General features: G+C 35.3%; 2 protein-coding genes and 1 pseudogene across 5 annotated transcripts; 1 reads left to right on the plus strand and 2 right to left on the minus strand.

Annotated features, from left to right (window-relative positions):
- Positions 1–1,743: 1,743 nt before the first annotated feature.
- LOC108840973 (uncharacterized) lies at positions 1,744–2,742 on the minus strand (annotated as a pseudogene).
- Positions 2,743–8,459: 5,717 nt separating this feature from the next.
- On the minus strand, positions 8,460–9,198 carry LOC108841632 (stigma-specific STIG1-like protein 2). Its single transcript, XM_018614384.2, has one exon. It carries the CDS (start codon positions 9,112–9,114, stop codon positions 8,611–8,613), a length of 504 nt encoding a protein of 167 aa, XP_018469886.1. The 5' UTR covers positions 9,115–9,198; the 3' UTR covers positions 8,460–8,610.
- Positions 9,199–13,315: 4,117 nt separating this feature from the next.
- Positions 13,316–17,740, plus strand: LOC108842702 (uncharacterized). Of its 4 annotated transcripts, none has more exons than XM_018615692.2 (5): positions 13,316–13,692; positions 14,412–14,569; positions 15,027–15,794; positions 15,908–17,253; positions 17,350–17,740. In XM_018615692.2, exons 1-5 carry the CDS (start codon positions 13,425–13,427, stop codon positions 17,351–17,353), a joined length of 2,544 nt encoding a protein of 847 aa, XP_018471194.2. In that variant the 5' UTR covers positions 13,316–13,424; the 3' UTR covers positions 17,354–17,740. The 4 variants fall into 4 exon arrangements, with proteins under 4 accessions (XP_018471194.2, XP_018471198.2, XP_056858644.1 ...); XM_057002664.1 differs by lacking the exon at positions 13,316–13,692 and adding an exon at positions 14,707–14,792 and having other exon boundaries at positions 14,428–14,569; XM_018615696.2 differs by lacking the exon at positions 13,316–13,692 and having other exon boundaries at positions 14,426–14,908.
- The last annotated feature ends 223 nt before the right edge of the window (positions 17,741–17,963 follow it).

Raw genomic sequence — 17,963 nt, forward strand, 5'->3', positions numbered from 1 at the left:
AACATATATTTCATTAAAGCTAGTATTATAAAATATTTTAATCATGATATCTTTTCATTTTAAATATAAATATTTAATTTAAAAATATGTTGAAAAATATTTTAGACATATCATAATTTTCAAAAAGTTTATGTAAATATTTCAACTAATTTATTAATTAGCAATGATCTATTATTATATGTTAATATATATTCAGTTATCATTTATAATGAAAAATAAAAAAAATTATCTTATTTTCGTCTATTTTATAATAATAATCTTATATATTAAAACAAAAGTCACAATCTCAATTCATGTGTGATTTTTTAAAAAATGAACTTTCATTAGAAATCAATTATCATTTATTTGCTTATGTTTTGCTTCTTTTTTCTTTCTTTCTCTTTTAAATGCAAACTGGATTTTGATCCGCGATTCCAAAGTGTGGGAGAGTTTCTTTTTAAAAAATTTATTTGGAACACATAATTTTAATTATGTAATTGTTTATAAATCAATTTTATTATTTAAAAGGTGTATGTAAAATAATATATGATGTGTTTAGAGATAGGAGAAGCTTTTAATGTAGATGCGTAACAGTTGTATTTATTTGACTTGTGATATAGAGGTAAGAGTAGAATAAAGTTGTTCTTTAATAAATAAAAGTATCATGTAAAATTTTTTGTTAAAATTGTGCATAATAATGTCTACAATCAGAAGAAAAGCAAAAATCAATGCTTCCTCCTAGATGTACTCATATATCTGAAAAGATATGTATGTATTTTTACCTGATGATTATTCAGTGTTCTATGAATTTATATAAAGGTTTCTTGTTGATGTTCTCAGCAAAAAAAATGATGGTGAAGAGGAGAAGAAAGCGACGGAAGCTGAAGAGGAGGAAGCTCAAGAGGAGGAGAAGAAAAAAATCTACGGTACGACAAGGAGGAGGAGAAGAAGTAGAGAAAGGTGGAGCAAGTGATGGAGGAGATGTGTCCATTCACATGGGGAGTTTAGCTTCAGCATATTTTAAGGTTATTTCTTTCTTAATGTAATGAACGATGATGATGAGAATTTTAATTTTTCAGTTTTTTTTATCTTACTCAATTGTCAAAATGATAATATTTTATGGGAAAATTTAGCGTTAAAAATAAAAGAAAAAAGATTTGGGTGTGATTTTTTCTTAAATTTCAGAGTACTTGAGATTATTTGATTTTAAATTTCAGAGTACTTTTCAAAGTCCAATTATTTTCAAAGTCCAATTATTGTGCATAATAATGTCTATAATCAGAAGAAAAGCAAAACTCAATGCTTCCTCCTAGATGTACTCATATATCTGAAAAGATATGTATGTATTTTTTATCTGATGATTATTCGGTGTTCTATGAATTTATATAGAGGTTTCTTGTTGATGTTCTCAGCAAAAAAAATGATGGTGAAGAGGAGGAGAAGAAAGCGACGGAAGCTGAAGAGGAGGAGAAGAATAACGAGACAAGATGCTTCCCTACTCAATTTACCTCACCAAACTTCCCTACTTACTAGATACATGGACCACATTAGTTATGTCATGTTAACCCTGTCTGAATTACATTGTCACTTTCTTATCAGACCTATGTTGTTACAGTGCTGAGTTTTAGATATTATTAAATACATTGGTAGTTTGAATCGACATATGAAAAAGAAAAGAGTAGTGAATGATTCAATCTCCATAGTCTATGGACCATAGATAATAACAAACACGTTCCATTTTTCAAAGAACACAGACGGCCAAGAAAGAAAGAAGATAAGATTTATTATTGATTGAAACAGAGAGATTCAAGAACTGTGAAAATCAATCATGAGTAGCAAGGTTACATAGTTGCCTTGTGTAAATAAGATGTTTAAAACCTTGGGTTTTTTTGAGGAAAGAGAGAGTATAACAAAGAGTTGAAGGATTACAGTTCTCACTTGTTCTGGTTCTGAATGTTGTTCTCATGTGTTGTGGTGGATTCTTGGCCTTGCTCGTTAAACCTGCGCTTGAACTTGGCAATCTGACCAATGCTTTGAGCCAGCTGACGCTTAGCACCAAAGTGATAGACTTTGCCAACATGGTGGATTCTAGTCATCATGACGTGCATCAATCTACCGCTCTGTGTCACATAAGAGATACATTGCATTTGTGGGTGTATTCATTTCTTCATCTACAAAAATCAATGCTTTTTCACTTTGCGTTTTAGATGCAGACATCTAGACCTTAAAGCATTCGATGAATCTCCAAATGAACAAAGTATTTAATATGATCATTGTTAAAAGGCTCATCAAAGATACATGAACACCAAGCAATTCCCATATGTAAGAGATTACAGAGATGTAATTAGGTAAGTAGTTATTCATCTAAATCATGATCTACTAGTGCAGATATTATTTTAACAAGGATCCGATCAAACAAACAAAAAACTCAATATTTTTTTTCAATAAAGATCTCCATAGTGGCATTTTATCGAACACCTTCATCGTGTGTTCGTAAAATAGCCAAACATTCTCAACGACTTTAAATTAGATGACTTCAAAACAGAATCATAGTCTTTCTTTGAGACGGGAAACCCGGATAGATAAATCCCAAGCTAGGAATCTTACTGGGATTCGAAGAACGGGTAAAGACAGGCGTAGGAGATGATCACAAGTTTAGAAAGATCAACTCGAAAGACTGAATTCAGATGTAAAGTTCTTGAGAGAACTTTAGTTGCTTGAGAATGAAGTAACAGGTTTTAAGAAGACGTTTATTGATATTGTATGTTTAAAGCATTGCCCTAAGGCTACATATATAGTAAATCAAAGACGGTGTAAACTATCGTAGAAAAAGGAAAGATGAAATTCTAAATAGAAAAGGAAAACTAAAGATGACGGTGAAGAGGTCTGTGACTTATCCTGTCACAATACTCCCCTCTTGAGAACATTCTTGGCCTCAAGGATGAAAATCTGGAAACCGAGCAATGAAATCTTGATAATACTCCCAAGTTGCTTGTTCTGGAGTAAACCCCTTCCATTGGATCAAGACTTTTGTGACAGCTTTGTTTTGACGATTCACCATTTTTGTTTCAATGATACGCTATGGCTCTTTGCTAGTGCCGACGTCGTTGAGGTATTGTGGTAGCGTTGGAAGAGAGTCCGTAGGGTTAGGACACATTTTGAGCTGGCTCACGTGGAATATGTTGTGTATTGCAGCCGTTGGAGGTAAGTCGAGCTTGTATGCACGAGATCCCACCCGATCAATAATTAAGAAAGGACCGTAGAATCTTGGTGAAAGTTTATGCGGAATGTTACGGCCTTTGAGTGAGTGTTGTCTGTAAGGTTGGAGTTTCAGGTAAACGTGATCGCCTACTTTGAATTCTCGATATGAGCGACGGGAATCATCATACTGTTTCATTCTATTCTGGGCGCAAAGGAGGTGAAACTTCATAAGGTCAATGACTGCTTCACGTTTTTGTAGAGTGCGGTCGACGGTACTAGATGAACTCTCGCCTGGTAAATATGGCATGTGAACCGGAGGTGGTTGTCCGTAAATGATCTCGTATGGAGTGTTGTGTATGGCGGGGAGATAAGTGGTATTATACCACCATTCGGCTAAAGGAAGCCATGAACTCCATGAACGAGGTGAGTTGGAGGTCATGCAGCGAAGGTATGTCTCAAGAGTCTTATTAGTGACTTCAGTTTGGCCGTCAGTTTGGGATGATAAGCCGTAGAGAAGTTGAGGTCGACACCATGAACACGAAACAATTCGCCCCACACTTCACTTAAAAACGTCGGATCTCTATCACTTGTTATATCTTTGGGCATACCGTGGAGGCGAAAGACCTGGTCGAGGTAGAGTTTTGCAACGTTCATAGCGGTATAAGGATGTGATAAAGCTAAGAAGTGAGCGTTTTTGCTAAGTCTATCGATGACAACCAATATACAGTGCTTCCCAGAAGATGGTGGTAAGCCTTCAATGAAGTCGAGACTAACTAATTCCCAAAATCCTGCAGGGACTGGTAGGGGTTGAAGCAAACCCGGTTTTGCCGCCAAATCATACTTGTTTCACTGGCAAGTGGAACAATTCCGAACATAGTTCTGCGTCTCCAAACTCATCTTTGGCCAAAAGAATAAAAATTTGATCCTTTGCAATGTAGAATCCCTTGCCAGAATGGCCGCCAATTGCAGAGTCGTGTAACCAACGAAAAATATGAAGTTTAGTATCAGCATCGTCTCTAACCACAAGTTTACCTTTTCTCCGTAGTTCACCATTGATGAATGAATAGGCTGAGTGTTTCGAAGTCTGGGATTGCAGGTCTTGTATTATTTGGAGAAGATTCGGATCCGTGTTCCATAATTGTTTGAGTTTATCATAGAATCCATTGTGAATCTGAGATAGAGCAAGGTGAAGAATTTCTGAACCTGTTACTCTGGAGAGCATCAACTGTGATGTTTTCTTTGTCCTGCTTGTACTAGTACCTCGAAAGTGTATCCCATTAATTTTGATAGCCACATATGTTGAAAGGGTGTTGTGATCTTCTGTTCTAATAAGAACTTTAAACTTTTTTGGTCGGTGCGGATAATGAATTTTGCGTGAGCAAGATATGCATTCCATGTTTGCATAGCGTCGACGACTGCAAGTAATTCTTTTCCATAAATCGATAAGTTGTGGTGACGAGGACCCAGAGCTCTGCTGATGTAAGAGAAGTGCTTCTCGATTAGTGCCTTGAGTGCTGGAATTTTACCTCCTAGTTCCTCTGTTTGTTGCGTTTGTGATGAACGTAAGTCATCAATTTGTTTGCACATGTCGTTTTTAGTGCGGTGGTTGACCTAGTATCCATAGCTTGGTCCGGAGGAGTTTATGCTCTGATATCACTGAGACGGAAAACCCGGATAGATAAATCCCAAGTTAGGAATCCTACTATGGATTCGAAGAACGAGTAAAGACAAGCGTAGGAGATGATCACAAGTTTAGAAAGATCAACTCGAAAGACTGAATTCAGATGTAAAGCTCTTGAGAGAACTTTAGTTGCTTGAGAATGAAGTAACATGTTTTAAGAAGACGTTTATTGATATTGTATGTTTAAAGCATTGCCCTAAGGCTACATATATAGTAAATCAAAGACGGTGTAAACTATCGTAGAAAAAGGAAAGATGAAATTCTAAATAGAAAAGGAAAACTAAAGATGACGGTAAAGAGGTCTGTGACTTATCATGTCACATTCTTCCTATAGATTATGAATTGTATAAACAGAGAGAGAGGGGAGTAGAATCACTTACGGTAGTAAAGGTAAGCAGCTTAGAGAGTTATGGAGTTGCGGACGAGGAAACTGCTCTTACTTGCCTCTCTGCGTAGATCCTCCAAATAAAAATTAAAAAAAAAAAACAAACAAACAAACAAAGGATCTGAAACCTTCTTATTCACCTAGAGTGTCACGAAAGTGAGCTTCTAGGTCAACGGACTATGAAATGTTTAAACAGAGAGAGAGAGGGGGTGAAGATGTGCATTAACAAAATTCAGTGTGAAGCTAAATGCATAAACAAAACCAGAAAAAAGAACAACAAAATATCACCAACGCATATATATATTCATCACACGACCAAATAAGAAGCCAATAATGGAAGAAAGTAAACAAAAAAAAACATCAGTAACGGACAGAACAGTAAACGTGCAAGATTAGTTTAGTGATTGCTTATTTCTAGAAGAAGCTCTCAGTTTCATTCATACAGCCTCTTCTTCTTGGAAACAATTCCACTACCATCAATCGAACTCTGCCCTTCTTTTCCACCACAACAACACGATTGCTTGAAAGATTATGGTGTGAACTTCTTCTTTGAACCTCTCCTCTGATAAAGAGACTTCAGCTTAGAAGACTCCATGCCTTCTCCTCCCAAGCTCCTTCGTAATCTTCTTTCCTCTTTAATACCATGTGACTGACCACTCATCTCCCACAACACCGCTGGATTCACTTGTGTAAGCTTCGAGCTAACTTCTTGATTTATTGTGAGTTCAATGTTTAGATAACTAGCTAGCAAGAAAAGAAAAGAGACCCCCCCTCAAAGCAAAAGTCTCTTATATTGATTGCAACGACGCTTGGAGAGTCATCAGCTTAGTCATCGGTAGCTTCAAACTGGAAAAGCAACTCTTCTTGACAAACTTTAGTGAAGTTGAATTTGTTTTTTTTTTTTTTTTTTTGAAAAAAAGAGAAGTTGAATTTGTTTCCATCGAACGGTTGAAGAACTTGATCAACAAGGAACTCTCTTGGCCTTTTCTTGAGATGACGCCTTTCGTTTCGCTGCGCAATGAAACCGTGCTTTCCGGTATAACCTATCATTCAGCTCAGCAAATGAACAATGTGAAGACAATCTTCAGCTCAGTGAATGAATCATGAAGTAAAGAGATAGTTATACCTTTGATTTCACAGGCTGTAACATCGTAACGAAATAGTCCTACTCTTTGAAACCGATCTTCCCACTAGAAAACATCAAGTTGAGGTTTCTGCAATAACAACATTACCTCCCACAGAAGTAAAGATTTCGAGGAGCGTTACATTCTCTTCCACGGGGCTTCTCCACATGTTTGCATGGTATACAAAGGAAGCCTTGCACCTGAAACCAAACAAAGCTAAGAGATTTGTCTAAACAAAAGTTCAAACTTTCAGCACTTAACAATGTAGTAGTTACCATTGATACAACACTTGCTAAGACAACTCCGACCACATCTTCTTCTTCTTCTTCTGCCGTCTATTCTTTCTGGTGATTCGACACAAGTGTTGGAACCCTTTTGATCTTCAACAGCATTCTCAATCAAAAAGAAAAAAGAAAAAAAAAAAGACAAAGCCCTCCCGAGATTTAACTAACTAAAAAAACCTAACTAACGAGGGGGAAAGGAGGTGAATGGTGACAGTGGAGCCACCTCCGGCAAGGAAGAGGAGATCGGAAGGAATGGCTATGATTAAACAACACTTCCGTTGGACATGAGAGCTCAAAGGCCGTGACTTTATCCCGTATATACCCCGTGATGAATTTTAATTGATTTCCTCCCGGAGTTTCGCCGGAAAAGAAAACAAATTTCACAAAAAGGATGGATTTTTCGATGTGGGTTTTATCAACGAAGATGGTAGATGAGTGAACGAACCAGACATGAGAACCGAGAATCAAATGTTTTGTGTTGTGATTGATTGGGACATGTGGGGTTTAGTGTCCACGGGCTTTTAGATCTCCCTCTCACTTTCCTCAACTTTTGGCCTTGGGGTACTCTGACCCGACTGTCGCTTTCCGGGTTGACCCGTATCTGTATCTACCAGAGCCGCCGTTTCTGGAGTCGGTTCAAAAGTTAGTCAATTTATTGACTTTTACAATTATGTGTCATCTATTTGACTATTCAGCCTACCTAAATACAGTACCTTTTAAATTTCTCAGCCAAATTATATTTAAAAAAATTATTGTGACGTATTTGTTTTTAACTTTATATGAATATCTATAAAAAGTTTTATTTTAAAGCTTGACAAAGTTTCAAATTTAAGGTTGGGAGGTGTAACTCTCCAAAAGCACATCTTTGTATCAAACCTTAAATATTTTCTATTTTACAATTGTACTCTTTACAACTGATAAAATAAACTAAAATGACAAACTGTTTTTACAAAATACGAAATAGGTAATAAAACATCATTGATAACGTCATTCATGAATGCCAATATAAACATGAAAATTATGTACAAAGTTTTGGTGATTTTAAAACCTTAAGATCATATTTATTTGAATATTAGTATTGCTGTAATATCTTAAATTTACATGTTAAAACATATTGAAATTTGATTATATATGTTTGCGATTAACTATTTTCTATGCTTTTAAACCAATAGTATTTTAAAAGGTACAATCAATTTTTTAGAGTTCAAAATGTATTATTGTTATGGACAAAATTGCATAGAAAATATCAAGCATATATATTTTAAAAATATTTTTTCTTTTAAAATTTTCATCTTTTTGAAACAGAAAAAGATATATGTATAATATTTATGAAATATAAAATGTAAAAGATGATAGATAACTATAATATTTGGAAGATATATAACTGTAAGAATAAAAAAAATTAAATCTTAAATATTTTTTTTTAACAGTGGAACTTGGTATCTGAGATTCTATTGCTTAAACCTTAACATTTAATATTTTGAAATTGTCTTTGAAGCATATAAAACTTTATATTTGAGGTCATAAGTTTTCCTTTACATATGCTCTAAATCATAAACGGTTATTTGTATATGCATGTAGGTCTCGGGATGGTAAAAGAGACTTTATTAATTTGTATTTATATATTTATATGTATAAAACTTTATTCATATTTGATGTATTATAATTAATACACACTCTTATATAAAACTTAATAAAAACAGCAGCAGGACTGGAAACGAGGATGTTCCATTTTAATTTATTCGTCGACATTAAAGTAGGGAAATGATCTTTTTATATACCCTCAAAACATTATGGGAATCCAAAAATACACACAAACACTTTATTAATTATTAAGTAAATAATTAACTGGACCGACCTTTTTAATCAGCGTCCATGTAAATAAATCGTATCCGTATAATTTTATACTTCAATCAGTTTTTTACGTGAGCGTGACGCGAATGAATGATTGAATCATCACGCGTAGTTACAAAGACCGTAGACGCAGAGCTCGCCTAGTTCGCAACGATGGTTACACTCACCACAGTGGCGTTTATCGTAAGCCACGTAAACGCACTGACCGCGACAACATGTTTGCCCGAACTTGCATTTGTTCTTACACGCACCGCAGTTTTTGTCGTCGGTTGATAAATCCATACACTTGTTGTTGCAACAAACCATTGTAGAGTTTGCTCCCGTGCTGTAATAGCTGCTGCTGCAGATCTCTGGCTCCTTGTTGCAATGGTCAGCTGCATTTGGGTTACGGGCTTTAGGTCCTTGACCGTTGTCGACTTTTTCTGCCAAGAACCGACTCGTTCTTACCTTAACCGCTCCTGGTGGTGTATGGTCCTTAAGAGGATCTTCGAGAGCAAATTTTGCGGTCGTCACGGTATTAGTGCTGGTGGTCGTGGTGCTGATGATGGCGACTGTGATTGCCATTGTTAATGCAATTGTTACGAGAAGCTTCATGAATTGTGCCATTTCCTCTTGATGTAAGTGTGTTCGGTGAATTTTATTAGGCTCGAGAGATAGTTCTTCTTATTTTTACTGTTTATGTGAAATGTAGAGAGAGAAGAGATTTAGAGGGCCGGAGAGGGAGAAATTTTGTTGTGAGAAATTGGGAAGAAGTTGGACTTAGGGTTTATAGTTGTGATCTAGAGGAGTTGACGCGTAAAATGTGGTGAAAAAGGTAAAGAAAGGTTTAAGCGATCATTTGATTATCATATCTTCGTTTTTTCTCTTATGGACATGTACATGCACATGCGTACGTTGAGGTACACATACGCGTTTATATTAACTGAAATTAGGAGGGGTTACTTGGAGTAAAAACTAATGTGTAATATGTGAATTAATCAAAGGCATGGTCTCGTGCTAATAATAACGTAGTAAAATGCAGCACTTGTACAATGTTGCTATAATTCTGATGGACTTGTTGTGTATAATCATTTCTTATTTCTCTTGTTTAAAACTGAATGCATGTTAATAAAAAGAGAAAGAACAGTCATTGGAATATTGTTGATTTGGCTTAAATTATTTGGTCTTAGATGTTATAGTTTTGTAATTCATTGTATTGATGATTTGTTCTCTACCTATATTGGCTTTCTGATTTAATAAAGTTACAAAAATAATTATTTTAGTCAAAAAATAAAATAAATAAATATATACAATATAGTGTCAGCTTACAGTATAAGGAGAAAAATAGTCTAGAAGCTTTGCAAAAAAAAAAAAAAAATTGATGGGTAAAGAAAGACACTTTACGTTTATATGCGCGACGAACTATATGACTTCCATCGCTTCGCCTCATGTGCCGGTCTGAGACGATTCGGGCGAGATGCAAGGAGAAGCAAAGGCGTCCATTTTAGTTTATTTGCTAATTGATTTTTAAGTTTTTTTATTTCATTTGTCGTGAAAACCACGAGCCACTGGTTTATATTTCTAAATTAAGCAAATTGAAGCTATACATCCTCTAATAGACACTTGCGTTAACTTGAATATTACAAGTCGACCTTCATACGCCCAATCAACCACGACAATATATTTTTAATACAATTGAAGGCCATTTTTACATTGTAATTTGTAGGAATAATTATTATGAATTATGAAAGTCGAAAACTTAGAAAACACTTAATAGTTAATGACAAAAAATTAGTTTTCAATTTGAGAAATATGAGAGCGAATTTAGGAAGGTTAAGTGCCTTTCTTCATCACTACCAGCCTTCTGTCCATATCAGTCAGATTTGTCATGTAAATTTTGATTTACTGTTTTCTCTTGATTAAATTATTTTAACTTTAGATGAATCTAGGGGAGTTGCAAAGCCCGCAGATGGACTGGTTTTCTAGGACATTTAAATAAGTTATAAAGTATAAACATATATTTATGTTAAGTGAAATGTAAATATATTAAGGAGATCGAACCTGAAACGTTACAGAAACTAATATGTTACATGTTGTTAAGTCAAAAAGTTCAAAAAAACATATTTAATAGGCTAAAACTTAGCACTTGGAAATAACCCAGAATGTGCAATAATCAAACGTATGTCCACTAACCAGGGTTGAGCATGACTAGAAGCTAGTCAAACATGTTCAAAATTGGTTTAACATTTTAAGTGGCTAAATAGTTAGTATAAAAACATCAATAATTTATTGGTAATTTTATGTATGCATGTTTAAGATTATGAGTTTAAATACGTACGTACACAGTTTTGATTTTTTTTCTAATAACTAATAGTTAATGGAAAAAAAATTATAAACTGAATTACTCAGGCTCGGTCTTGATATTAACCATTTAAATTATTAATATATATAACTATATTTTTTTGTTGCTAAAAAATTATAGAACCTTTTCTTTTTGTAACAAACTTAGTTTGTTATAAATATGCAATATTACGATATAGACTTCGAAACAATTATTTGGTCATTGTATAAAGCGAACTTGTGAATTGTGTGAATACATCGTACTTCAAAAGAAAATTCTTGAATATATTAAATGGTCAAAGACGTCTGCAAATATTAGATTTAGTGTTTGTTTATCGGTAAGAAAGCCGTGGAGATATGTCAACGTTATTTGTTAAGTCACAAATTAAAAAAGTCACAAATTAAGGTCAACAGCATTCCCTTGTTGCCTATTGGTTATTTCCTGACCTATACGATACTCTACTGTTTTTTGATAAATACGATACTCTACTGTTTATCTACGATATCTTTCTGTTGCATTATGTTTTAAGGCACGCGCAAACTTTTTCTCCAAAAAGAGAGAAAAAAATACATAAAAATTTAGCTGTAGTATTCGTTATTGAAACTCGTGAAACAATGGTGTGATGCTGTTTTAAACAAGAGATTTCATATTAGCTGTTTTAAACAAGAGATTTCATATTACTAGCTACTTGCATTATCACTTTACACAAAGGGGTCATTTTATTATAGACTACCCTTCTAGTATTATTTTATCCAACAAATTTTATTGCAGCTGACCAAACGTCCGTGTTTATTGGTAAGGCTACAACGTGTTTTCAGTTGCATCCTTAAAATACAACTGACACTTTCTTCTTTCTTCATCAAAATTGGATGATGATGATGATGAGATGATCCATAATCGTTTTCGCTTGTGTCACATTCAAAACTGTTTCTTTGCATGTATTAATTTGATAGGTGAATCTATAACTACGACCCGTTCAAGTTTGACAATATACATAAAAAAGATTAGAACCAGATAGATTGTTGTCTATGCAACGGAGAGGGAGACAGAAGTTAAAGATTATGGGCAAAATATAACACTTAGCTAGTTATAAGGTCGAACTAGATTTGAAACCCGCACGTCTGTGCGGACATATTTATATTTTATAAGATTTAAAATATAAAATGAGTTATAAAAATATATATTTAATATCAATTTTTATGTATATAATATTATTTTGAAAATTTTATATTTGTTGAAATTTGTTTTTGTTGAAACTGTAAAATTGTATATTAATGTAGTATTCTTGTTTATTTATTTAAATATGCAACATCATATTAATAATTTAATTTTAAATATTAGTTTTATGTGACATCATATTAGTAGTTTAATTTTAAACTCTAACTAATTTTTATTCTTGGAATGTTTGTATGTGTCTAAATTAAATTATTGTATCATACTCTAAAATAATATTCTATTTAATATATTTCATTTCAGTCTATTTTTTATTTTTACTACAAAATATTAAACATAAAATGTTACAACCAATAAAATATTATTTATTCTGTTTTATATAAGAATTTAATTTGATAATTTTATAAAGAATTGAGCTATACTATTTAATTTCAAAATTAATTACTGATATATATATATATATATATAAAATATGGTCTAGATTAAATATGATAAACAACTAAACAGTAGTTGCCTAGTGGAAATATATTTGTCCTTAGTTTAAAAAAAAATATATTTGTCCTTTCTTAGAATATTTATTGTTTAGATGTATATTGTATTTGTTGGGAAAATATCATATATGAGTAAATCTAAGATGTTTAGTTATGTTTCTAATGAATGATCTAATCATGGACTTTGTATGATAGATAAAAAGTAGGATTAAATGAGTCATACCCCTTTTGATTTATAATTTGAATACCGAGATGTTTTAATGTACGTTAATCACAAATAACCCAATCAATTGTTTTTAAAATATTGAATAGCATGTTCATTGCTCATTAGTATATTAATATACAAATATTAACTCATAATAAACTGAACTCTATATAAGGTGAGACTGAACTTTCATTTGATATCACTTAGTGCTATAGAATTTTAGTGTAAACTAAAAAATGCTACGCTTTAGAGAAAAGCGATTTACTTTCCACAATAAGTCCTATCAAATCCTAGATTAAACATGATAATCAATTAAATAACAATTTCTTAATGAAAATATATTTGCCTTTCTTAGGAATGTTATTGTTTAAAAGTATATTATTTTTATTAGAAAATATCATATTATGAGTAAATATAGGATGTTTAGTTAAGTTTCTAATAAATGGTCTACCATAGACTTTTGAATGGTAGATACAAAATAGAACTCTAAATTAATATATTAGATGCGAGCCGTTTTGATTTTCCATATTCATAAGAATGCACGTCGTTATCTTGAACCAAACGTTTTCCTACTTCTCAAACGGCAATCAAAAAGTCGATAAAACGACGTCATTCAATGAGCAGTTTCTCTTTTCAAGTCATCACGAATTTAATCCAATCCTCTTTTGGGTCAATCAAACAATAATAGTCTGCCCTAAGCTCTTCTCAAAATCATCAATCATCATCAATGGATCTGGAGATCGTTGGCCGTCACGCTCTCTTCTTCGACGATGATTCGATGGCAACCTTCGTCAACTCCTCGACGGCGCTCGTTGACTGGAACAGCCTTTTCATTGACCGCTACGATGTTCGCCACCTCCTCTCTTCCCTCCCTCCTCCGCGTCCCAAGCGCCGCCGTCCGATCTCTGACGATCCTGATTTGGATGCTGATCTCGATCACGAGCGCTATCTTGATTTACCGGCGGATTCTCCGCCTCCGTCGCACGATGAGAGTGGTAAGGATTGCGAACTTTCGCAGGAATCTCTCCGTTTTATCTATAGTTGATTTAGTTGAAACTCGAGGTCGAGGTGCTATGTTATAGATGGTGGTAAACGTTCTAGAGGATGATAACGATTAGTATCAGCTGGTTACTTGATTTGTTTTGCCTTTTCAGGATTGGATTTTGATTAGCCTGTATATTGAAAGATTGAGTAACCTAGTCGTGTCGAGTGTGGGTATAAGAGATTTACACGTTGCTACGTCTACGTATCTGGTTATGCACCAGTAGTTTGTTTTGTGTTAGGTAACTGCGTTAGTTAGATCCCTCTTTTGTGCATCAGAATATGGCTTCTGAAGCTACTGTTTCACATCCCATCAGAATCTTGTACGTTATGTTAGAGAGGTATTTGGACATCATTTTATATGCTTATCTTTGTACTCCATCGCTGATACTAAGCACTGTGGTTTACTAATTTCTTAGAGTTCAATGCTGGCTTGGTTTCCCTAACTAAGTCGGCATCTTAGTTCGGTGAGTGTGTAAGTAAGTCCTAGGTTGCACATTGATGTTTGCTAGTTCTTCTGATTACTACATATAACATGAAACTAAAAGACTCTGTTTTAGGGAATATTTTTTCTCCAATAGTACTTTTAGTTTATCTTTTTATTCCCTTTTCTTCTCTCTACTGCAGTTGGTATGCAGAATTGATCATTTTTTTTCTTACTTTTGCACCACAGATATCAATGATGGTTCCGCAAGTGCAAATGCCGATGGTTTTCGTGCTGTCCCCTATTCATATGGAAGCTCCAGTGATTTCGGTGACCAGAAAACTGCAGATATGGAATCTGGGTTTAACCCGCCTTTCCCAGTGCCTGATTATTTACTTCAACACCTGGTAAGTTACTGTTTTGGCAGATTGTTCCCTTTAGAAATATGCGGGCTTTGGTCACTTATTTGGTACTAAACTGATATGGTATGGCCATGTAGACATCTGAAAGGTGCATATGTTATTCTAAAATGTCTAAGTTTCAGATTCTCGGAGGAGAGATGGAGTTGTCTAAGGTTGTCATTCACAGTCACCTTTTTTCCTTTCGCTGCCATGACAAGGGGCAGTGCAGGTGGGGTTAAGATGATAGAAATTCATGACTTACCAATAACCTAAAAATGAGTGCACATCAGATGATGCATCTCTATACAGTTCTGATATTTGCAATTTGTGGTTCTCCATGCTTAAGTGAGATTTCAATATGTATATACATGTGTGTTGTCAAAGGTTCATTCCTTCGAAACCAAGCATCATGAGATTTCACATTACTAACTGTTTGTTCCTGTACATTTTTCTCTCTTTTCAGCCCCCAACTGAGAAATTACATCAGATCATGGCAAGAACTTCGAGTTTTGTAAGCAACCATGGTGGGCAATCTGAAATTGTCTTGAGAGTCAAACAAGGAGGCAACCCAACATTTGGGTTCTTGATGCCAGATCATCATCTTCACCCTTACTTTAGGTTTCTTGTTGAACATCAAGAGCTTTTGACAGGAAAATCTACCGTAGAAGATAAGAATATTGAAGGTGGGAAGGATGGTGGAGCTTTGTCTTTGCTTGGTTCGGTTTATGGGACTGTAGAAGATGAAGATACCAAAGAAGAGTCAACAAGGGACTGTGACACAAACGAATCTGCTGAAGCTGATTCCAGTGGACCGGAAGGGTCAAAAGAAGCTGCAAAGATTGCCACAGTGAGAGGTGTAGCCTCTAAGCATTCTCTTCCGTCCAATGATCAAGCACCTTTTATAAAAAGAAACCCTTCTGTCAGCGCAGTTAATGTTGTTGAGAGGAAGCAGATAAATGCAGAAGATGATTTTACAGAAAAACCTTTGGCTTCTGAAAAGTTGAAATCTTCGACAATGCTGGCACAACCCAAGATTGAACAGCAAATTGTGGAGCCGCCTATTGAGATGAAAAGAGCGATTGATAAGATAGTTGACTTCATCCAAAAGAATGGGAAAGAACTTGAGGCTACTCTTGCTGCACAGGATGTTAAATACGGGATGTTTCCATTCTTACGTCCAGCTAGCTTATACCATGCATATTATCGGAAGGTTCTCCAAGAGGCTGAAGAGGTACACTTCTATTTCAAGTTCCTGCTGCAGATTTTATGTGTCTTCATGTGCTTTGAAACCTTTTGCTTATAACTTTCACTAATAATATACACAACGGCTGATTTCTTTTGCAGTTAAGATCATGTAACAAAGGCGATTTTACCAAGGAAGACATGAAGCAAGAGAAGATGGACAGTGCGGTAAAAGGTGACAAACTTGCTGTGGGGAGTGTCATACAGGATGATTCTGCAAAGAGAGAGAAACAAAAAATGGTTAGTGACAAACCAAAGACTGAGTTACAGAAGGAACCATTCAAGCCCGTCGAACGGCAGATGAGGGTCAATGTAGATGTGAACACTGCTGCTGCTATTCTCGAAGCTGCCAGAAGAGGCATAAGGAATCCCCAGTTAGGGATCCTATCAGGTAAACCCTTGGATGAGACTTCTCAGAGCCTCGGAAATGATGGAAGTAATACTTCATCTAAGCCCCCTGATTTGGCCAAATCTATGGGTCAACTGAATTCTGGCTCGGCAGCTGCTAGTGAAGCTGATTCTTCTGAAGCAGGCTTGACGAAGGAGCAGAAGTTGAAGGCAGAAAGATTGAAACGTGCAAAAATTTTTGTGGCCATGTTAAAGCCCGGTGCCCAGGCATCGCAACAAGCTGAACCATCGCGAAGCGTATCAGTCGAACCGTTGGGTCTTGGATCAGGTTCTGATGCTGCCAAAGAAAGTAGCCCACGTCTATCAGAAGCTGAGACGAAACAAGCAGATGATGGTAACAGTGAAAGACGATCAAAGAGAAATTACCGCTCCAGATCACAGAAAGATGAAAATGATGAAATAGAAGAAGACGATAAGGAGAGCAGCATGGAGGAAGTCACTGAAGATACCAAGACTGGGAAGAAACATTCAAGTAGAAAACGACATGATAGGTATAAGCATAAGACACGACACTCTTCCAAGGACAGACATTCACGGGACAAGCACAAGCATGAGAGTTCATCGGATGATGAGTATCACAGCCGTTCCCGTCATAGGCACGCACACCGCAAATCTTCAGACAGGCATGAGCTATATGATTCGTCCGACACTGATCGTGAGCACCGACACAGATCTAGTAAGCATAACAAAGATGCTGATTATTCTAAGGACAAGCGTAGCCATCGTCACAAATCCAGGAAGCATCATGATAAGCATATTGATTCATCTGATGATGAGCATCACAGACACCACCGACACAGATCCAGTAGGCGCAAGCACGAGGACTCTTCAGACGGTGAGCATGGTCATCGACAGAAGTCTAGTAAACGTATAAAGAAGGATGAGAAAAGAGTGGAAAAGGAGGAGAGTGCTTCAAAGTCAGATCAGCCTGATCGAAAAGCTTCTCTTGAAGATGATAAAATCATGCACCCACAAAACGAACCAACTCAAGTTTCAGATGAGCTAAGAGCCAAAATACGTGCCATGTTAGCTGATACCTTGTAAGTTCGTTGACCGTCATATAAGACTTTTTGTTACTACTAGGATGACAATGTCAATAGGGTCTGATCGATAATCGGGGCTTGGACTGGTTCCAGGTGAAATGGTCAGTGAGCATCTATCTAGAAGCATAAAGGTCATAAAAGCGATGCCTTGGTGTAAAAGCCAATCTCTTAGATGCTTGGAAGTAGGGATGAAGTCAAGAGTGAGTTTCTCACTTTTGTTGACGTAGGAAAGAAACTCTGCAACGAAAGTTTTATAAAATATTTGTGACTGTTGTCAATGTGATAGTGTATTCATTACTTGAAGCTTACCCTTATTGGATGAATCTTTCATGGCCCCTATTCTCTATTGAAAAGGCAAAATATTAGGGAAAGCCTCCTTTCTTGGGGTTCGAATCTCTCTTTTTAGAAAAATCTTGTTAAATTTCATTGGTTGGTGCTTTGTTGAAGGTATTCTTTCAATTGTTAACAGTTATGTTTTCTGCTTTTTGTATTTATCTACCGAAAATATCAGTGTACTTCTCATGAATGCTAAAGAATCGGTGGATTTTTTTTTGTGAAGTAAAATCGAGTGTAAACTAGAAATAAATAGTTTAGAAAACAGTCATTACATCAAGTATATTCAGATTCGTGGCGCTAATTAGAGTTGATGTTTGGTGGGAAATAATACTCATTTTTCCATTATTAAACAAGTTTGTTCTCATATTTTC

Source organism: Raphanus sativus, chromosome 2 (assembly GCF_000801105.2).
Source record: "Raphanus sativus cultivar WK10039 chromosome 2, ASM80110v3, whole genome shotgun sequence".
NCBI lineage: Eukaryota > Viridiplantae > Streptophyta > Magnoliopsida > Brassicales > Brassicaceae > Raphanus > Raphanus sativus.